Source organism: Coturnix japonica, chromosome 1, assembly GCF_001577835.2.
Source record: "Coturnix japonica isolate 7356 chromosome 1, Coturnix japonica 2.1, whole genome shotgun sequence".
Taxonomy (NCBI): Eukaryota; Metazoa; Chordata; class Aves; order Galliformes; family Phasianidae; genus Coturnix; species Coturnix japonica.
In genome coordinates this window covers 50,626,230-50,648,114 of record NC_029516.1, presented here as the reverse complement: position 1 = coordinate 50,648,114, position 21,885 = coordinate 50,626,230, and the positions used below count along the sequence as shown (strand labels likewise).

Here is a 21,885-nt window from a genome sequence, read left to right as displayed (position 1 = left end):
TCTGGGCCTTTGTTTATTGCATTATAGATAAACAGAACCACTTTCAGAGCTAGTTTTTATTTGTATTTGCTTTTAAGCCCAGAATTCAGTGATTATAATCAATTTAAAGAGAATCAACACTAGAGGAAAATATTGCTTTGTCACTGATTCTCCCCTCCCTCCCTGCTGTGCTGTAAGGCAACACAGTCTTGTCTCTTGAGCCTGTTGTAAATTATTCTGACCAAAAACATGTTGCACAGTCTGGCTTTGGGAATAATGGAAAGATTTGAAAGCAGCACTGAGATAAAGAGTATTTTTCCCCTCTCAGTTTGTATTACTCAGACTAAAATTTCAGAACAGAATGAAACATTAGTACCTTTTTGGCAGCACCAAAAATATATATCATCTACTTAAGGAATACTATGAGAACAACCACATCTGCTGGTGTGACACCCTTGGCTATGCAGCAGCCAAGTATAGATCCACAGCCACAGGTTCACAACACATTCCACATTCTCAGTAGCATAAAACAGTAGATAACTTCTTATCTGCAATCTGCTAATACCAGTTGCTGTGATTTCTTGGTTTTCCCTGTGTTTGTGTAATCTCCAAAGATAGCTAACATAATACAGCCACTTTAGCTTCACTACCATTACAGTATTGCTGAAATAACGATCTCATTACACATAGTAATGAAATTGTATTTTATTATAAGCAAAATCAGCTTTTATATCACCAAGAAAACAGAACCTTTATACTTTTCAGAGAGCTACTCATGTAGCAACTGCTGTACTTAGAAATCAACTGGTACTTCCAATTAGAAAGAAGCACAGAGTAACAAAAAATACCAAAACCAAACCCAGAAGTCATTAGAAAATATCTGATCTCAACTTAATTATGCAAAGCCTGTCATATTCTGGTCCTTCCTGACACCAGTCACTAGCTCTGGTTCACAGTACTCCAAAATAACAGTGATTGGTAGTTCAACCTCTCTCAGTGTTTTCTGCATACTAATTCCAACACACAGTTTGGCAAAGACCACTCTACCACAGTCCATACAGCATGCTCCAGAGAAACACTCTAGCATTTCCTTCTTGCAAAATAAACAAGGACAAAAAGTCACTGGGTAGATACACCATCTTTGTGGAGAGGGGGGGAAAAAAAAAAGAGCAGGAAGGCTTGATGCAGTGAGAATGCTATATAGACAACTCATAGGCAACAGCAGAAGCATATCTGAGAAGTCAGGAGAAGGGCAAAAAACCACCTTCAGTACTCCGCATTAAAAGGGTACTCCTTATGATTTCGGGACCTAAAAGAAATCCAAGAGGAAAGATTAGTCTAGTGGCTGAAACCTGCAGCTGTAACCACTGCAAAGAACCATCAGGTTCATTGCATACAGTTCATCAGGAACAGATGAACCGTATTAAGGCAGAGTCAATTTGTTGCAGACTTCTGTTTTCCCACAGTGATGGATTGCATTTGTAAACAGAAAGACTCTTCCTAGCTCTGAGCACATCAGGCTGCATGTAATATTCCAACATGGTGTGGGATCTAAGCAGTTTGCAGGTAAGTTAACTGTTTACTGCCTGGAAGAACATTCTGCAGCCTCAGAATTATTTAATATCTGGTACATCACAGTTTGGTTCAGGATGTGAAAATAAATATTTTACTGTGAAGAAATTGAGGATGAGCTCTGGAAACTGAGCTTGAATATCCTGAATTTTAGCAAGGTTTAGAACATGGAATTATAAACAACATAAGAGAGTAACAGCATGAAAAATGCTGGCACTTACGTGCTCATTGCACAAGCTCTCCAGTTTCTATTAAAGCTGAGGATAGTTGCCATTTCTTCTTTAGTCAGTTCAAAGTCAAACACCTGACAAGAGAAACAGATGGAAGTCAATTTTTTTGAACAAATCAAAGACTGTAGGCAAGAGGCACAAAATTAGAAGAAAAACCAACAAGTTCACATTGGAGGTAAGGTGCTTAGAAGTAATGCCCGCTTCCTTCATGAAAGAAAGAAAAGGAAATCCAGAGATGCCTTTTTTCAAGGCATCAATGGTAGGGGGAACCAAAGAAGCCAGAAGGTGAAGTTGACATGCCAGCTGCTCAAAGAACTTTGGTGTCTATTTCAGAGTTATCAAATACCTCCATCCACTTCTTGTCAAAATACGCATCTTCTGGGCCCATTCTAAAGGAACAACTACAAGGCTTCCATATTCTACTTTAATCCAGCTAAGCACCTTGTGGAATTCTAATGACTGCTTTCAGTCAAGTATCACTTAAATCAATACTACTTATGAACACAAGGGCTTCACTGTTTACTCTGCATTAGTCTTTTGTGGTGTGCTACTACACTTCAGTGCCTGTAAAACTCCAAATGCCAATTCATCTGCAACATGCAGGATAGAAGACATCACATAAGGTGACTTAAGACTTTCAGCAGATATCTTGGAAACAGTGCTCATCTCTTCTCCAACTGCAGCCCATAGTACAGGCAAGTAAGAGGGAAAAAGAAGCCCTGTGCTCTTGTCTGAGTAGGACTTGGGAAGGCTGAGAAAGGCTCCCTGCTTGCTTTGTGGGGAGAAGTGATGCCAGGTCACTCAATTACTAACCTTGAAGTTCTCCACAATGCGCTGTGGTGTGACAGACTTTGGGATCACAATCACATTTCTCTGGATGTGGAAGCGAATAAGAACCTGCAGGAGCATATCACTGAGTCAGAGAGAACTGCTCTTATTCTGTAAAACACAAAACCAACTCCAACAGCCATTTGCTGTTAAATGTACAACTGAGCAGGACTAACCAATCACAGCAGAGCTATATTTCATATCACACCTGTATTCTAAGCAGAGCTTCCTCAATTACAATCAAAGACTAGTGTTTTTCTCCTTTTTTTATCCTGCTCCTGTGGTACCCAGATGGCTTCTCTGCTATCTAGGCTTTTAACAGTCTATATAAGTGTTTATTTCCCTGCAAGAACTTGAGATGGGTAGACTGAAACATCTGAAGGTGGGACAAGAAAGCATTTCTTATTGATGGTTTATTGAACCTTTTTTAGAATAAACTGTAAACTGTGCAAAAAACAAGCTGCATTGCTACTTCAAGTGACTGCATCAGCTCAAAGGGTGTGAAAATCCAGGCTGTCCTCTACATCTTTTGTGTCATCAGTTGCTCTAAATAATAGCCACACAAGCTGTGTTACAGGAAGCAGCACCCACCATCCAGCACCCACCTACCTGTGCTACTGTTTTGTTGTGCTTGGCTGCAATCTCTTTAATCTTGGGGTCATCCAGAAGAGAAGGATCCTCTGGCTTAGCCCTACACAAAGAACAGAAGAACAGTGGCAAGAAACCTTCACAGAAACAGCCAGCCTACTAACAGATAACTGTATCATGAATGATAATGGAACAACTTGTAATTTCAATGCTGTTAGCATAACCCATCCCACTCCCTTGCAAACTGGTCTTACCATGGCCTGTCAGGAGAGCCAAGGGGGCTATATGCTGTCACAGCAATCCCTTTGGATTGACAGTAGTTGATCAGCTTCTCCTGGGTCAGGTATGGATGACATTCAACCTGGAAATACAAGAGTGCAGAGAACGATGCAGCAGAACTACTTCCACATTCCATTTATTGTTTTTTTAATCCAAAGGAAGTTTTCTTTGTCCTAATTTATAGCTCATGTGATGTTATTATGCAGCACTTGTTTCCTCCATGCCCCCCCCACTCCCATTCTGCTCCTTATAGCAGGTCTCCTCACAAGTGCAGGGGTCCAAGGACAGCAACACTTAAAACACTCCTGATCTATACTGTCCATGATGTATGGGACCATATTTATAACTGCTTAAGTAGAACAGTTCAGTGAGACATGCATATAAACAACTGTAGAGTCACAAGAATAGGAAAGCAGACCAATACAGAGTACAAAGTTCTCCCTACTTAATTAAGCTGTAAAATCATTATGCCGTAAAATCATTATGCCTTTACACCTACCTACACTAGCCTCAATACTGGTTTTGTTTCATTCCTTTTTTATCAGCTTCATGTCAGTACTCATGGCAAATACTTCCAGCCTGCAAATATCAAGTGGCTATTAATTGCTACAGATCCTAGAACTTCAAATTATTTTCCATTGTAAAATTACTACAAATGCATGTGTGCTTGTATTTCCAGAAGGATATCAGTATAACATGATACAGGGTCCTTTACAGTAGATCTGTATTCTGGTAGGTTAACATATTTATATGCGGTATAGAACAACCACAGTGAATGAACATGACATTTTGATACTTCTCATAGATGGATCTGTGGGATGGTCACATACCAGACAGCAATACTCTTTTAGCAGGCTAAAGAGAACCTTCTGACTACACTGCCATTCTAACATTCAAGGTAGTGCTGCTTCACTTCAGAAGTCCCTGGAAACTTGTGCTGCTGGCAGGCAGAGCAACAGTGCAAGTCATAGGATCAGATTACAGCCTCGAGTGCTTTATTTATGGCTCTAGCTGCTTGCTGACACGAGAAGCCTGCATGGCTGCTTCTCTTCTGAAGCGTGTTGGAGTATTTATTAAATGCAACAGGATGTTAACTCAGTTCTCAGGGTAGATTATGCATATTAATGTTGTTTCAGCAGCTTCTCAAAGTAACAGCAATTAGACAAATCGTGAATGCTCTCCACTATTCAATAGAAAGAATTCGGAGCATATGAATGAGGCAGTCACTCCTATGTGCCCACTAGAACTGTAGGTGCAAGACTCCTGAGCTGCATTATAAGTTACACCTAGACCATGCCGAAAGGCCTCTTTAAGGTACTGCAACCCATACTGTGAAAACAATGAATTACTAAAGAATCAGTCTTCCTTTGGGAACCAATTACTAGTATTATGTCAGTAGAATTACTACCTTGCCAAATTAATATCTCACCATGAATGAAACCAATATACATAGTAACTGCATTCATAATTAAGAACAGGAATCTCAACACATGGAATTACTGGACTATACATTGAATGTTGACATAGAAAAGTGTTTCCAAGAAGTACTATAATCTTACATTAAGCCAACCAGAGACAGTTAATAACAGATGAGCTCCTAGGCTTACAAGCACTTCTGAAGAAGTGTTAAGTTTTGAAGGACAGAGACCAAGACCTATTGCTCTGGGTTTAACTTTATTATGGTAATCAGAGAGCTTAAGTAAACTTGTAGTGTGACATAAGGTCAGCATCCTCTATAGAAATAGAGGGGTAATCATTAACTACAGTGAAAGTTTTCTTGGCAGCAAGAGGTGGTAGGTGTTGAAAGGTGTAATAAGACTTCTAAGTATCCTAAAAGACAAATGGAATCAATTATGAAAATACACTTGTCAGAAGGTTTGACACTGAACAGAATTTCAGAGAATGCTCCTGTTAGCTTTCCAAAAAAGGTGTTTAAGTACTTTTTAAACCACCTTTAAAATACAGCATCCAATTTCCCTCTTCCAAGTTCTTGAAGTAGAAGATTGACAGGCTGGCATTTCAGCAGAGGGACACCAGGATAGCCAAGCTCTGAAGCATGTACTTTACTAGGGTAGGCTGAGAGCATTAGGCTCGTTCAGCCTGAGGAAGGGAAGGCCCCAGGGCTCCTAGCAATAGCTTTCCAACAAAGAAGTCCATCAAAAGTAAAGCCAGGCTCTTAAGTAGCACACTGTGGATGGACAAGAGACAGCAGGAGTAATCTGAAACAAGACAGGTTGGGACCAGAAATGCTAGAAAGAGCAGTCAGGCAGCAGAACACACTACACAGACTATTCATGAACAGTCATAGAGTATACTTCCATTCAGTTCCTCCAATTTAAAGTCATCAGTTATAGGGTCACTTATCAGCTTACCTGGTTGTTTGCAGGCTTGTATTTCAGCCCTGGCTTGTTCAAGATTCTTTCTATCTGCTCATGGTTGAAGTTGGAAATCCCAACAGCTTTTACCAGACCAGCATCCACCAGCTCTTCCATGGCCTAATGGCAAGAAGAGCAAAGTCATCACTTAGTATGCATGACAGGGCCTGAAGAAGACATTCTTCCTGACATGGCTTAATTCCTTCATGAGAAGCACAAAGTGTTTAGATTTGAAGAGCTCATGTCTGAGGGAGAAACAAAGCATTGCTACATTTATACCACACCTTCCATCTCGCTAAAACCCAAAGATGCACTCCTTAGGACTGCTTACGTTCATACTAAGTTGAAGTGGAAAGTAGCACTTAACAAGGCACCATGGTACCATTGATCTCTGCCAAATAGCTCTGCAAACATGAAACAGTCTGGAGTTTAAAATTAATGATGACATGGAGGAGATCACTGAGGACAGAAGGCATAACTGTCACTGTGGCTAAACCTACCTCCCATGTTTGTAGAAGATCTGTGTTGCCAGGTATTGACATGCCTTTGTCATCTGTGGGAAACAGGTCCTCTCCTGCCTGTCAGAGAGAAAATAACAGAAACATTCCCTGCTAGGAATATTAACAGCAGCTGAAGACCACATCACAAACCAAATGCTACTTATCTACACACTTATTAAGCACATCAGTTTACATTCTTCAGTCTAATTTTTTTTTCCTGTGGGTTTGTGGCATTTTTGCCAGCAACCATCCAAAGAAGGGCTGGTCCTCCACTGCACGCAATGTCTTGTGGCTCACCCAAATACATATAAAAAACAATTATTCACTTGTAAATTCATTGCGATTCTACAAGTTTACTTCCCGTGTTACAAAAAAAAAAAAAATGCACAGTTCCTATGCAAGCATAATGGAGTGTTATATTTAATAAGGATCTACCTAGGATCTGGGAACACAGCCTGTCCATAAGGACCCAATCTGCTGACAGGTTTTTCATAAGGAGGCATGCTCATTACATTGCTGACAAATGGAATGCTGAAACTTCCTGTGCACTAGTATAGAGAAGATGCTAAGTATGAGCTTGGTTCAGAACCAGGTGGTTTCTGTTGAATACCACAACATATTTGCACTTCGATAATACTTCCCAACAAAAGTAATTTCAAAGAGATAAACTACTTTTCAAAACATGCATCTCAGAAGCAACAGTTAAGATATTTTTTTTATTACGCCATAACAGATTATGCTTAAAAGTTTCCAGACTGAGACATCAATTCTGCTCTATTTAGCCAGTAAAAGTTTAGAATTAAAAGTTTAACTTTTTAAAATATAAGCTCCATAGAACATTAAGGATCCTATAACAAAAGTCATCTCCACCTCTATTGTACTCCTGTACTAAAGGCTCATTTATGAAAGAGAAAAATAGAAGCAGAGGAAGGACCTTCTGTGAGACAGCAAATTACAGCCCTCTCACCAACAAAGGGGGAACTAAATCTTCACCAGCTGAACATACTTCTGATTTATAGAAGACAACGCCCAAGTTATACTGTCCTTTTTTTTCCATAGTTACTTATGATTGCAGTAGGGAAGACTGCTTCTAGTTCTAAGTTTATCTGCTGCAAAATCAAAACAGCAGAGGATGCTGTGCAAGCAACATTTGCAGGGGTACAAATCAACTGAGCTGTAAAACTGTACAGCTCTTCAAAACTGCCAGGTGCAACAAACAGTGCCAATGCCTCCTACCATACCTTAAATCCAAGAGGCCAGTGGATGAGGTAGAGATCCAGATAATCCAGTTTCAGACTGGCAAGAGTCTTCTGGCAGGCTCCTTTCACCAAAGATTTTTCATGAAATGTGCACCACAGCTGGAGACAAAAAGCCAAACCACACCATGATCTCCTGGGCTAAAGTTCTTGGAGCAATTCTGTCCTGCTTAGGAGAGAAGCCTCCTTTGGAAATTGATACAGAATTGCATCATGTTATTTGTCTTCAAATGGGACTTGCTCTGAGGACAGGAACACCCCACAACACTGAGGGCAAGAAGTGCTACGGCAGCATACAGGACTGAATGGGTTTATGTCAGCAGAAGTGGGCAGGAGGAACAAATTAAGACATTTTATAACTACTACAAGGTCAGATTCTGTATAAAACTGGGCAGCATAACTTAGTGCCAGGAAAGTTCAAAGTAACACCCATTCTAAAAGTTCTTAATTCACCATGAAGAATAACATAAAGGAAGAAGCTCAGAATCATGGGGTTACTGTAAAAAGCAGGTCTCCCCATGGACTGCAGTGTACTAGATTCTCACCTTACTGACTACAAACAGGTCCTCTCGTTTCACAACACCCTCCTTGATTTTCTTCTGGATCCCTTCCCCAACTTCACTCTCATTCTGGTACACGTAAGCACAATCAAAGTGGCGGTAGCCTGCATCAATTGCAGCCATTACTGCAGCTGTTACTTGCCCCGGTGGGGACTGGGGAATAAATGGAAAGAAAGAAACGTCTAAAGAATGCTCAACAAAACATCCTGAAGATCTTTTCCCAGTAAAACAAAACCCAAGAAGGCCACCCCACCAAAACCATCCCTCAACAAAAATAAGCAAAACGAGAAGTAAGCAAACAAAGCAGTTCTCCCTGCAGCATTCTTCACTCGGTACACGTCTCCAGCAGAGGCTCCCATGCTCGGAGCCGGCCTCCAGCTGTTCAGCGTCACCCCGCTCCCGCGCGGGGCCCCGCAGAGTCGAACCGAGGCCTCCTCCCTTCCCCCCACTGTTGCTAAAAGGAGAAGCCCCAGCAGCCGGGAGGGGCCCAGCCCTACCAAGCCGAGCCGAGCTCCGATGCCAGCCTTACCCGCCCGGCCCACGCTGCCCCGTTCGCACCCACCGCTCCCAGCACAGGGCCGAGAGCGAGGCGCCGGGACCTCTAAACATCCCACCAGGGGCGGCACAGCCACACACTACGAGCCAGCCCCAGCTCGCCACCCCCATCCCGTTACCTTCCAGGTGCCCAGCCCCAGAATGGGCATCTTAGCACCGGTGTTCAGCTGCACGTAGGTCGCCATGGCCTCACACACCGCTATGAGGGAGACACCCCCCTCAAAGCCCTTTAAGAACCGCCTGGTCCCGCCCCGCCTCAGCTCGGAGGCGGAGCCGGCGCTGCTCCCCCGGGATGCGGGGCTGGGGTCTGGGACTGAAACTGGGCTGTGTATGGGGGCGTGGGACTGGGGCTTTGCAGCTTCCATCTGGGGGAAGGGCTGCTGCTCAGGGGGAGTCCAGGGGAAAAACAAACAAACAACAAAACAGCTAAAGAGCAACGGCAGTTTTGGTCTGGATGTTGGGAGGGTTTATTTGTGTTTAAAATACCTTTCGAAAGCTACAGTGTGTGAGTTTTTTTGTTTTTTTCCCTGTACTGTGGCTCAGAAGTGGGTGATGAAATGCAGAAGGCCAGTGTGCCCAGCCCTGCTGAAGGCTGCAGGCAGTGGAAAAAACCTGCCCCGTATGTGGGGCTGTGCTGCTTGCTCGCACCTGGAGCGTGGCTTTGGGTGCCTCTCCCGCAGCTCCATATTTTTTGCTCCATTTAACTAAGGGTGAGCTAAGGTAATTGGTTTTTCCTCTTTAATGTTCCTCCTGGTTTGTGTCAGCGCTGTCAGCCGTTCTCGGCAGGATGTGATGTGTTTTCCCTTGGATCGCGGGGCACTTATATAACTGGTTGCTTATCATTCACCCTTTGGTTTGTTGTTTATTTTTTTTTCCCCTGGTAGTTTCTGGAAGGATGGATGTTGTCTCTCATAAGGCTTCATGCAGAGGTTCTGCATTTTGCTTTGCTCTTGGTTCACCCGATGGGCAGCTCTGCCCCCATCCAGGCTGCTTGCTTTTCCCCAAGGCTGTCTGTCATGTGGTAGTGAGGCCTTGGGAAAGAAGCAGCGCAGCCCTGTGTCACGGGCCATCCTTGCAGGCTGTCCTTGGTGATGTGCCCGCTTGTTTCTGCACAGTGAGAGCTGCAGATGTGGGGCTGTGTGTGGGAGGGCTTTTGTTTTCTTCTGCTCCGTGCACGAGGTTTCTCACTGGAACAGGATATGTAACATCACGAGTTTCTCAGTCTGTTTTGCTGAATTCGCCTTTTAGTGATAATAATTTCACTGCAGATGGTGGATTCAGAGAAGAGCAGTGATTGGGGTCTGCAATGAGCTGGACCCAAAGTAATGGGGTGGCAGCGTCATGAGGTACAATCCCCTCTGGTGGTAAGGGTCTGCAGCTGTGGGTGTTGGCGATACAAGCAAAGTTGAAGCCAGTGTTCTGAGGAGACAGCATGTGGGCTGCAGGCTGGAATCACAACAAAAATGAATTCACTAATAGCAGTGCGAACTTCTTTGCTTGGAGCCTCTACAATGTTTATCTTGTGAGGTGGTTCATTTCACCTCCAGGTGTTGTTAAGATGGGCTGTAGGTCTGTGGGTCTCGGCTGAACCTAGCTGTACAAGACCTTGGCCTTTTACTTGCACTGAGTTAACTCAGAGCCAGGAGCACGTTGTGGTTGCTTTCCAGTTTCTGCAGAATTAACAAGCCTTTTGTCTTCTGTCTCACCTGTTAACCCCAAGTGCTGCACATTGTTGAAAGAGATGCAGGTGACCAGCCAAACACTGAGGAAATGCTGTGGGCACAGAGCAGAAAAAGGCTGTGAGCTGACCTGGGCTGGCTCAGAATCAGTTCAGCCCAGCTCTTAGACCTTAGGAGTGGTAGAGCTCTGGGCAGCAGGATGGGCTGATGTCACCTGCCATATTGTGCCTTGGTGGGGATGTCCCCACACACAGGAGGAGGGGACTCGCTGCTGAGGTGACAGCAGCCTGGTTGTACTGGATCAGGGGTGCTAAAGCACAGCATAAAGGGTGGGTGATGGGTTGAAGGCCTTATGGAAGATATCCTCCAGCCCCTGAGCTGCCCTTATCTCATGAGAGGGACCAGGGGACTGATGTAGCTCATACTGAACACTAGGGAAGCAGAGACTTAGAGAGCATAAGTGTTTGGTAGAGAGGATGGGGAAGGGGAAGGAAAGGTATGTACTGAATGCTTGTGTTCTTCTTTTAGTGTTCTTTTCCACTCTTGGTTCTCAAATCAGTAACCAGAAGCTTGTATAATTGGCAATAAGTGAGTTTAAGATGTCCCTGAGATAAGACTGTTCTGCTAGGGATGGTTGCTGTTGGAAAGCATATGCAGCTCTCAGTTCTGCTATCTCCCAGGCAGGAGAGACTCCAGGGCTCTGGAGGGAGCCATGATCCCAGTCCTGAGAATACAGGGTGGTGTGTGAAGGTGGTCAGAGATTAAGTACAGATGGTGTGCAAAGTCGGAGAAAGTAGGGACCTGTGGACACCACTGGAATAAGAGGCATTAACAAATGTTCAAGGTAAAGGGGAGGCCATTGGTCACAAGTGGGCAGGTAGTAGCACTGAATTGGCCAGTCTGGAGGCTGTGCATCAGTCTGAGTGACCAAGTCAGAACAGGACTCCAACGCCCTGGGGGAGAAATAGGTCTTGTGCTGACGTAAAAGCAAAGCTCTTTCAGGCACAACTAGCTGCAGTCCTTATGCAGGCCTGTGGAGATGAGTGTGTGTGTGTGTGTGTGCCCAGTGTGTGAGCACACGCTCAGCAGTTCTTTGTTCACAGTGAGATTACAGAACTGCTGGACACTGATAGCTGTGGCTGTGCTGGGAAGCTGGTGCACATAGGGTATGGCTTTTGCAACAGGAGAAGAAAGCAGAACTCTGGGCTGTTAGGACTCTGCTGCTTGCAAGTGCTGCCCTGCCCAAGAGTGGAGTGCTATGGGATCTGCTAGTGAAGAGCTATGTGGAGCACTAATCCTGCTCACTATACAGATGAGATATGCCTGCAGAAGGACTGGGAGCAAGAAGTGCTTGGACCACTGGATTGTGTTTGCAACCAAGGGGGAAAAGACCCTGAAAAACTGATAACTGAGGCTGTGGCTCAGAAGTTGTGAGGGCTGGGTAACAGGCTGTGACTGCCTGATAAGTTTGAAGAGGGCAAGGACACATTTATGCCGAGGGAAGCATGCCAAATGGCAGTATGAGACTGGCAGCATGATGAAGGATGGTGCTGGGGTGCCAGTGGTGTGGCTGGTGTTCCAAGGGGACTGAAGTGCTCCAGCTCCCACCTGTTGTGCTGGGATTTATGGATGTCATGCAGGAACAGGGAGCTAATGGCAGAGCGGGACAGAAAACATACCATAGATCTAGCACAGAGGAAGGGGCTGAGCTCAGTTAACGTTATAGGATGTGGGAATGTACATCTCTCAGTGAAAAGGGCGACAGTTGCATGGACGCCGTGCTCCGAGGCCGAAGAGGCGGCGGGAGTGGGGCAGGCGGGGGCGGCTCCTGTGAGGTACGGCCGCCCTCTGCTGCCCGCGGCGGGAACGCGCTCCACACGGAGCTGCTTTAGTAATTCCATATGCAGGTCACAATTTGTTTTTCTAACAAATATCACGTCCTTCTTTCAAGAAAATCACTCAAGGAATAACAGCAACAGACAATCCCTGAGCATATATCCTGTCATTTCATTTGTAGCAGGAGGACAGATGCAGTAAGAAAGCTAAACAAACTGATAGGAAGAATATTAGACCAAGCTCCAGGTAAAGACGTGATAAGACTCTTCAGTTTCCTGTACTATTCGGTGAGTTTTCGCCCTGGAAACAAAGGAAGTAACATCATCTATCAAAATAATTTTTCAGTATCAAACTGTATACGATACTTAGAGGAGCTGCCATTCCTTTTCCCCTGAGAGTCTGGGAAGCCTGAGAGAGGATCCCTGCTTGCAGGATGCCAGGTCATTTGTAATCACTCACCTCAGAGTTCTCCACAATGTGCTGTGGCATGACAGACTTTGGGATCGCAGTCATATTTCTCTTGACCTGGAAGATAAGGAGAACGGGCAAAACACCGAGTTTCTTACCACAGGTCTCTTCTGAGGGATGGCTGCCCTCCAGTGGCTGTAGGGAAAAGCACAATGTGGTTTTCTCGATGGGAATTATCCCAGGGGAGCTAATGGCCATGACACGCAGATAGCTCTGGAAAGAACAAGTATGAGGAGTGTGGTTTTTCAGATATGGAAAATTTTAAATAAATTAAAGATAAACCCCATAGGAACAAAAGGTAATTCTAATGCTTTTAAGTAATACTCAGTATGCCCTTAATCCATTAACCCAAGGCATACTACAACCACAGATCATTGAAATACCATGCTGTTACAATACCTACTAGCTCTCTTAATACTGCTTAGTGACGCACCCTCCTTTTCTGCATCCTCCTCCATCAGGGAAAGACTTCTCCAGGGAAAGCTTTACTCACACACAAAGCTAGTTAAAATCAGACCTATCTCAGTTACTGTGCTGTCGTAGCATAAAGGGAACATGACACTTATTTTGGTTGAGTGTCAGACTTTGGGCAGCAGCCCAGTATCAGAACTTTGAAGTGGAACTGCTATTGAGTGTTCAGTAACACTGCTTCCCCTCTCTATACAATCTCTGTTAATCATAGCCAAATGCCAGCACAGGCTGCTAGTTAAATCACTTTGCAGTAATAGCACCATTCAGCCTTCTATCAGCTTCCAGTTATGATCTCCTGGTGCTTCTTAATACATAACCCATACTAAGGTATGCCACATGCTGCTGCCACCATCTGCCTTGTTCCATCAACTAAAGTGTACTGTACTTAGGTATTAAGTTATTGATCAAGATAAAATCTTAGTAGTCCCATGACATAGTTTAAAATGCACAATAGTTTCAGATGATATTTTTAACACAACAACATTGGTTTACAAGTTTTTCCACATTAGACAAGAGCTTCTAAGCCATTAGTAGTCCAACTTCTTTATTTTTGAGAGAATACAAACAAGTCACAGTTCAGTTTCAGTTGGTAAAGAATACAACTGCAATAAAGCCACTATGCGTGTGGGTCAGATAGTCTTCATTTCAAGAAAAAACTTTAGGTTGTGTTCTAGAAGTGGATAATTGTCTTTCATCTCCACACAGTGATCACATAGCTCATTCTTTCATGGCAAATTCTGCACTCAGATATCATTACCCTGCAGTCTTAAGTAATGTTGACATTAAACAGAAAATTAAAAATAAAAGAATATAAATCAGTTGCTAGTTAATTCTTAATGTGCTGGTTTGCCATCTCAGCCAGCAAAAACCAAGTATCTAATGAGTAAAGAATTACTACAACTAATTATAGCCTGCATTTTGTTCTTCAGAGCAACTTTACTATTTTGTTCTAGTAAAGAACACCTCTGCTGTCAGGATAGATACAGTGTACAAGGTACATAGTGGATCACTGTAGGTAGTGGGAGAAACTCGTTAGACCCTACAGGCCGGCAGGAAGACAGGATAAAGCTATTTTCAGTATTCAGCATTGAAAGGATACTCCTTGTGGTTTCTGCACCTGAAGGAGGACAAAGATGAACAATTAATCCACAGGTAAAATAAATGCTATACAGAAGTATAGTGGATGGATAACAGATTATTCAACTACAGAACTAATTCAAGAGACTCCTATTTTTACTAGTCTGTAACCATCTGCACACAAGACAGCAGTTTCTGACCTTTAAACTAAAGCTGTCTGAGTATATGTTTCCATGGAGCACATTTGCAAGTGGCAGCTCACTCTGCTACTAGCCAGCTCTATAGAAGCTGAAATCAGTTTACTATAATCTCAACAAGAAAAAGAAATCTTGAGTTTAAAACTTGCTAATTGCTTCACTTCTCCAACTAAAATTACTAACTAGAACCTTCCTATATTAGGAACTCACAGGTACTTGTAAGAAGCACTGAAAAATTAAGAATTTGAGGGAAAAAAAGCTGTCACTTACGTGACCATTTCACAAATTCTCCAGTTTCTGTTTAAGCTGAGAATAGCTGCCATCTCTTCTTTAGTCAGTTCAAAGTCAAACACCTAACAAGGAAAAAATAGCTGGAAATCACCTCACTGAACAAATCAGACTGACAGCAAAGCTCACAAAAGTAAAGAGCAAGTCCACAAGGGAAGGGATGTTATTTACAAATGGCTTCATGGGATGGGAGTGGAAGGAAAAGCCTGTTTTGGATGCCCATGACAGAAAGAATTAAACAACAACAACAAAAAACCCAACCAAAGCAAAAAACCCCAAAGCTGCAGATACATATATTTGCTGTTGCAAGAAGCTTCATACGCATTTAGGTGCGTTTTGCATTTGTTGAAGATGCATTTCTTTTCAGTTCCAAAAAAAGACCTAGAAGACTTCAATATTCCAGTATATTTATGTTTCTTCTAAAATCCTGATGTCCAACATCAGGAAAATACCAGCAACTTAGCTGGTTAGAGGAATACACTTAACTGACATCAGGTTTCATAGCATTTCTTACACTATATAAGCTTCTCTGGCATGCTACTCTCCAAGCAAGCCCTCCAGGCCAATTAACCTACTTTCTGCAGAATAGGAGTCAATGTAAAGATAACCAATATTGTTATCAGGACACTGTTTCCCAGACCTCTGTCAACCTCTCTTCTGCAGTTGTAGTTTTCACTTTAGCCTTCACTTAACACTCAGTATAGGAGAATATGCAGATAGAAAAGGAGGAGGACTCAGGAAGGCTAAGAAAGGATTCTCGCTTGCTCTGCAGTGGAAGGGTCACTTGTAATCACTCACCTTGAAGTTTTCTACAATGCGTTGTGGTGTGACAGACTTGGGGATCACAATCACATTTCTCTGGATCTGGAAGCGAAGGAGAACCTGCAGGAAAAGAGACCATTGGAAAAGAGGACAAGTGATTTTGCCACAGAAGCTGTGTGTTCACCAGCTGTTTTTGCCTGAGATACAGGCACTCACATAGAGATGAGCTTCAAATCATTCCTATCCTTGTGGTGTAGATAGTGCTTCCTGAAGAGCAAAGGGGGAAGTGACAGAGCCCCTCATGGGAAGTCTCCTTTCACCTCTCCCATCCAGTTCTGAGATTGAGTTCTTTTTCTTACCATCTAGACATTCAGTAATTTATGCAGGCTTTCATTCTCTGCGACAGGGCCTGAGAGGGGGCATGGTAACTGAAGATGACTTAAGAATCTTCACTGAGGGCCAAAGATTTTCTTTCAGCATATGCAGGCTAGAATATTGCTTGTTAACACCACAGAGAACTGCTACAGTTCACTGGGAACATATAGACCTGAAAGAGGGTATATACCCTGTATATTTTCCTTAATGGATGTTATTTTCTGGTGCCCACCTACCTGTGCCGGGGTCTTGTTGTGCTTTGCTGCAATCTCTTTAATCTTGGGGTTATCCAAAATGGCAGGCTCCTCTGGTGTGGCTCTATAGAGAGAAAGAAGAAATGGCAAAGAGTCATTCTAAAAGGTTTCTACCTAGAAGGAGTAATTAACTATTGTATATACTCACAACTGCACAATTTCTCCTTCAGAAAGTCTGAAAGTTTTGAACTTAAGCCACGCTAACCTGTTTATAAATTACCTTTCAGGCCGTCCAAGGGGACAATATGCTGTCACAGTGATCCCTTTGGATTGACAATAGTTGATAAGCTTCTCCTGGGAAAGGTATGGGTGACACTCAATCTGCCAACACAGGAGCAGACAGGTAGTTGCAGAACTACTGTAATGCTCCAGAGATTTTCTCCCCCCCCCCCAATCTTAAGTTTCCTAATTACAGACTTCCTTCATCTTTGCCTGCAGGTGGGCGGTGGGGTAATACGAACCCATAATTCTGTAGGGCACTAATTCTTACACTGAGTCCTTACATGCATTTTGGATTTTGTTCTGAGAAGTTTCATAAAAACTCCTGATTACACAATCACAGCTCACATCTGTGTTCTTTATCATCCAGAAAGAATGTTTCACAAGGAAATAATTCCTCTATCCGTAAACAGCGCCACAGCAAGGTGAGAAAGTTTCTTAGTCCTTTCAGTACCCCGAATCACAGAGTGGGATCTGAAGTACATACTGTGAGAGTCCACTTTATTTTCCCTTCTTCCATATTCTCATGCAACTGTTATTAGAGCTTCGTAATCCCTGAAAACTATTCACTATTAGCAGCTTACCTGGTTGTTTACAGGCTTGTGTTTCAGTCCTGGCTTATTCAAGAGTCTTTCAGTCTGCTCATGGTTGAAGTTGGAGATTCCAATGGCTTTTACCAAGCCAGCATCCACCAGCTCTTCCATGGCCTAACAGAGAGAGCAGCAAAGTTACTATCCATTATGCAAGACATGGCCTGAACACACTCTTCCTAATGTTTTTTGTTTCCCACAAGAAGGGAGAAATAACTGGTAGGCTTGTCCAACTTAACTCTCAGCGGGAAGTGGGTACTGGTAATTTTCACACTGTCTTCCACTGTCCTCCAACCAAGCCCAAAAATCTTTGTTACAACTGAGAAATTCATGCTGAATTACACAAGGAAAAGTAGATCATCTATAATATACTATTATATAGTAGTAGAGAGCTATGCTCTATGATGATGGCGAGATTATAACCTGTTTTTATCTTTGCAAATTACCTGTACTTGAGTAGTTCAAGAATTGCACAAGAAAAGTACAATTGTCATGGTCAAGCAAAGAATTATTTCAACCTCAGACTGCTCTGCAGCTCCCCTGGAAGTAATCTGAATTTACTTCTGTAAATTCTTTTTAATGAAATCTGCATCCATGTGGGAAGCACACTGTGACTACTGAAATATCACTGCTCAGGACAGAAGACACGATTCTGTCACTGTGGCTACACTTACCTCCCACGTTTGCAGAATATCAGCATTGCTGGGTATAGACATGCCTTTGTCATCTGTAGGAAACAGGTCCTCTCCTGCCTGTCAGCAAGAAAGAAAATGCTTTAAAAGTCTCTTGAGAAGTTTGTCTAAGACAGCGACAGCTCAGGACTAAGACAGCTTAAACTTCTAGTTCTTTCTACAGTCATTTCTTCCTGCATTGAATGAAGAACTGGAAGTATTTTTGGCCAATCAAGGCAGATATTTCTGCTGGGCACCTCAAAGCGACGACTCACTTAAACACCTATGGGAAAAGAAACCACTCAGATCCAGACTGAGGTAAGAAATTCATACGTATCACTTCACGTGGTGCTCTTTTTCAGCAGTGAAAAATGGACTAAACCCCCAGAAGTGCATCACGGGACTTCGCTTTCAATAATGGTGATGCATAACTTTGGCCAATACTAAACCAAATCTGCTGAAAAGAGCTATTATGTACTGTGGCAGTTCTTCCATGGCAGAGCTCAAGAATGCTGTTATCGTGCCAGGGAAGTTAGAAGAGCCTTTGAGTGCAAGCTGTGTAAAGACAGCAAGACAGAACTGTGTCTAACAACTGAAAATGTCTCCTTGCAGCAGCAAACTCATTTTTATGGCTTTGTTAACAAAGCTAAAATAGAACATGAAGTTAAGCAAGTCAGAAGCAAAAGGTAGGATGGAAACCACTCACAATGAAGCAGGAAAATAAGGTAAGACTAGAAACATCAAACTCGGACGTCAGTCTGAAAGGCTTGAGCTTCATAGAAGCCTCATCTTTTGCAACACAGGGTTTGTGGAACAGCAGGAAGGCTCCTACAGCAAAGGTTACCTCATACTATACTGAACTGAACTAAGGACTCAGTGATTAAAAGCAGAAATGGAAAACAAAAACATTCTGTAACACGCAGAGAAAATAACCTGTCAGGCAGCAAAACGTAGCCTGCAATCCACAAAACATGATTTTCAGAGAAGCACGTTTTGGATTTGTAAAAGGGAGGGGAAAGAGCCCAGCCTGTGCCTGCAGCTGAGACATCTGCCTCCAGTTTTGTGTCTGTCACAGCCTCTGATAAAAAGGGTATGTAAGTAGCATTCTCAAGGATAAAGATCAAGGGTTTTTTCTCAGCACTAGCAATTATTGGGCTGTAAAGCCATATAAGTCTTCAAAAGCACTTCAAAAAACACGTGCATCCCCATTACCATACCTTGAACCCAAAAGGCCAGTGCATGAGGTAGAGATCCAGGTAATCCAGTTTCAGGCTGGCAAGTGTCTTCTGGCAGGCTCCTTTCACCAGAGGCTTTTCAAAGAACGTGCACCACAGCTGGAGATAAAAAGACAAGGCACACCATGACCTCCTGGGTTACAGCTCTCCTTTTGGCATCAACAAAGTGCAGTAACCACACCACTAGTGCTTCTGCACCAACTCATGGCCACAAGTTAGTTATCTCAGAGCTCTGCATCACTGATTTCTACATCCCTCGATGTTTCTCTTCTTTCTTCTACCCCAGCAGGGATATGAGGTGCAAGGCCATGTTCCCTCCCCACCTTCCAGTACTTCTGCTTCTCTTCAGAATACTGCCAGAGCACAGAAGAACTGCAGTGCTCAAGGTGTTATTGAACTTCCAGGGGAATAAAATCAGCTTTCAGTGTTATCTGGCTGACTGGGGAAGAAAATTGTCAGCAAATAGGGCCATCAGCTGTTTACCTTACTGACAATGAAGAGGTCCTCTCGCTTCACAACACCTTCCTTGATTTTCTGCTGGATCCCATCCCCGACCTCCTTCTCGTTCTGGTACACATAGGCACAGTCAAAGTGACGGTATCCAGCATCGATTGCAGCCATCACTGCAGATTCTACCTTACCCGGTGGAGCCTGGACAAGATAAGGATACAACACATTATGGCTTGGGACCCCTGCATGCTGCTTCTGAGTTAGACAGAGAAACACTGAAAGAAAGACATTTCAGAGTTCTTCCAAAACACTTTATTGAAGCCTGCGCAAACGGCATGTAGAGGCACCAGGGCTAGAGCCAGCCTCCAGCCATCCACCTGCTGCTCCCGTGTGGGTCCCAGCTTCGTCCAGCATTGGCCCCGCAGAACCAGACCGAGGCCCTTCCCCACGCTACTGCCCAAAGGCCGCAGCAGCTGCCGGCCAGGAGGAGGGCTTCAGCTCGGCAGCTCAGCCACCCGTACCCAGAGCGGGAGACACAGACCCGCCACTGCCGGCTGCCGGGCCACCTCCTCCGGGCGCTACAAGCCGCGGGAGCTCCATTACCTTCCAGGTGCCCAACCCCACCATAGGGATCCTAGCCGCGGTTCCCAGCCGCACGCAGGTCGCCATGCTCGACGCGAAGCCTCCTGTCTCTCGCCGAGGCCCTTTAAGCCCGGCCCCGCTGTGGGCGCTGCCTTCTGCCGCCTAATCCCGGAGTGGGGAGCTCCGCCTTCCTGTGCGGAACCGCTGTGTGCGGGTGGGTTGGGCCGTGTGCGACCCATGTTGCGGGGTCGTGCCTCTGTTCAGCTTGCGTCTAGGGGGAGGGACTGGTGCTCAGGTGGGGTTAAGGAAAACAGAGTTAAAAAAAGCTTGTTTTGGATGCTGGGAGACGATTTTATTTTATAGTGTGTTTATAAAGCTGCAGGAAAACAGTGTTTCTGGGTGTCGCAGTGATCACGCTGTCCCTGTTTTCAGGGCCTGTAATTCCACATTGGCAACTAACTTGGAAGAGTTGGGAAAAAAAAGAGATGTCTTTCTGGTGGAGAGGTCACGGTGCAGTTTAAAAATTCTTGATTTATCAGCAGGATCTGGAAAGTGCTCCACAGTGGTATAAGGCAGCTTTGGAGACTTCACTACTTCCTTGTATTTGGAGAATTTATTCAAGGAATCCATCGGTGCGCTTTACTCTGGGTGCTTCTCCCATAGGACACAGACAGATCCTTTTTGCTTTGTGTAACTGAAGGTAGAAAAGATGATGAGTTTTTAGTCACAGCGCAGAAGGGATGGGAATAGTGATGACAAGAGGTGAGCTTTAGCAACATGATGTAGATGTCATTTAAGTGGTAGAACAGAGTAATGCTTCCTTTTGCACAAAAGTTGCTCAGAACCCAGATGATGGAATGAAGGGTGTATTTTAATGTTTGTACTCATGGGTGCAGAATTAAAGCTGTGTGTGACACCATCGCTGCTATGGAATTTCCTCACCAATCTCTTAGCAGATTGAATTGCATTTTATGTTCTGAAGAGTTTATAATGTTGAGAAGGTGAAGATCTTTCTTCTCTCCCCTTTTCATAAAAAACAAAAGAATGAAGAGTGTTTCACTGAGTATTCCTATTTTTGCAAACAGGGATTTAGCAAGGTGAGAGCATAAAGAAGTTTTCCAATCTGGCTTGTACCCAGAATTCTCCACAGAATGGCATTTGGAGTACATGTAGTGTCCACTTCGTTCTACCTCTTTCCACATCCTCAAGCAACTCTATTCTGATTTTATAATCTTAGTAATTCTCCATGAAAACTATGCACTGGGGTCACTATTAGTGGCTCTCTTGGTTGTTAGTGTGTTTCATTTGTGTGGGTACCTCACCTTGGTTTGTGCGTGATGCAGACTGAGGCACCTGCACTGAATAGTGGTTCATGCATTCAGATCCTCATTTCTGCCAGAGCAGTTCTGTGCAGAACTTCAGAATCCTCCTCCCTTCTGATAACCAGGAAAAATTACACCCCACTGTTTTATCCATTGGACAATTACTCCTTCAATCTTCAAAAGTAACTCTGACAAAATCAATGGAATAAATTGTCTCCTTTGACTTCACTTAGCAGCAACAGCTCAGGATAGCAAATTACGAACGCTGGGAGTACACACTAGCCTCAAACTCACGCACCGAGAGGCACATGAACACCAGGGCTTCAGAGAAAGTCAGGGATTACACAACATAGCTAGATCAGAGTGAAATTCTGCGTGCGGAAAGGGGTACTCACTTGTGCATTTTGCACCCAAAGAATTCAAAAAGATGAAAGTTTTTTTAATGGCTGTAAATCATCTGTGTACTATAGGCATACTGTTTGTTGGTGCATGGAGGATCTGCCATGGGGGGATGGATTTTAAGGGACCCTGGGCAACCTGATGTAGTGGTTGGCATCCCAGCCAATGGTGAGGAACTTGGAACAAGGTGATTTTTAAGGTCTCTTCCAACTTAAGCCATTCTATGAGTCTATGATTCTATTACTCTATGATCTAAATTGTATAATTGCCAGAAGAACTTGTGAAGAT

The 21,885-nt window shown here is 43.8% G+C and overlaps 2 protein-coding genes across 2 annotated transcripts; both read right to left on the bottom strand.

The window, feature by feature from the left end:
* Positions 1-666: 666 nt before the first annotated feature.
* On the bottom strand, positions 667-8,975 carry LOC107314963 (aldo-keto reductase family 1 member B1-like). Its single transcript, XM_015864854.1, has 10 exons — positions 8,842-8,975; positions 8,153-8,320; positions 7,593-7,709; positions 6,352-6,429; positions 5,849-5,971; positions 3,452-3,558; positions 3,219-3,300; positions 2,595-2,678; positions 1,773-1,855; positions 667-1,288 (listed from the first exon to the last, which is right to left on the bottom strand). Exons 1-10 carry the CDS (start codon positions 8,905-8,907, stop codon positions 1,246-1,248), a joined length of 951 nt encoding a protein of 316 aa, XP_015720340.1. The 5' UTR covers positions 8,908-8,975; the 3' UTR covers positions 667-1,245.
* Positions 8,976-13,700: 4,725 nt separating this feature from the next.
* LOC107314940 (aldo-keto reductase family 1 member B7-like) lies at positions 13,701-20,054 on the bottom strand. Its single transcript, XM_015864799.2, has 10 exons — positions 19,898-20,054; positions 19,328-19,495; positions 18,827-18,943; positions 17,613-17,690; positions 16,933-17,055; positions 16,350-16,450; positions 16,112-16,193; positions 15,537-15,620; positions 14,721-14,803; positions 13,701-14,293 (listed from the first exon to the last, which is right to left on the bottom strand). Exons 1-10 carry the CDS (start codon positions 19,961-19,963, stop codon positions 14,251-14,253), a joined length of 945 nt encoding a protein of 314 aa, XP_015720285.1. The 5' UTR covers positions 19,964-20,054; the 3' UTR covers positions 13,701-14,250.
* Positions 20,055-21,885: the final 1,831 nt, after the last annotated feature.

Excerpts from the sequence above, each read along its gene's own strand:
- LOC107314963 (XM_015864854.1), bottom strand. The coding sequence starts at position 8,907 with ATGGCGACCTACGTGCAGCTGAACACCGGTGCTAAGATGCCCATTCTG. Across the intron at positions 3,559-5,848 it reads ACAAGCCTGCAAACAACCAG|GTTGAATGTCATCCATACCT; the intron begins GTAAGCTGATAA and ends TTGTATTTCCAG. Across the intron at positions 3,301-3,451 it reads GGCTCTCCTGACAGGCCATG|GGCTAAGCCAGAGGATCCTT; the intron begins GTAAGACCAGTT and ends TTCTTTGTGTAG.
- LOC107314940 (XM_015864799.2), bottom strand. The coding sequence starts at position 19,963 with ATGGCGACCTGCGTGCGGCTGGGAACCGCGGCTAGGATCCCTATGGTG. Across the intron at positions 17,691-18,826 it reads ACTGGCCTTTTGGGTTCAAG|GCAGGAGAGGACCTGTTTCC; the intron begins GTATGGTAATGG and ends TCTTGCTGACAG. Across the intron at positions 16,194-16,349 it reads CCCCTTGGACGGCCTGAAAG|AGCCACACCAGAGGAGCCTG; the intron begins GTAATTTATAAA and ends TTCTCTCTATAG.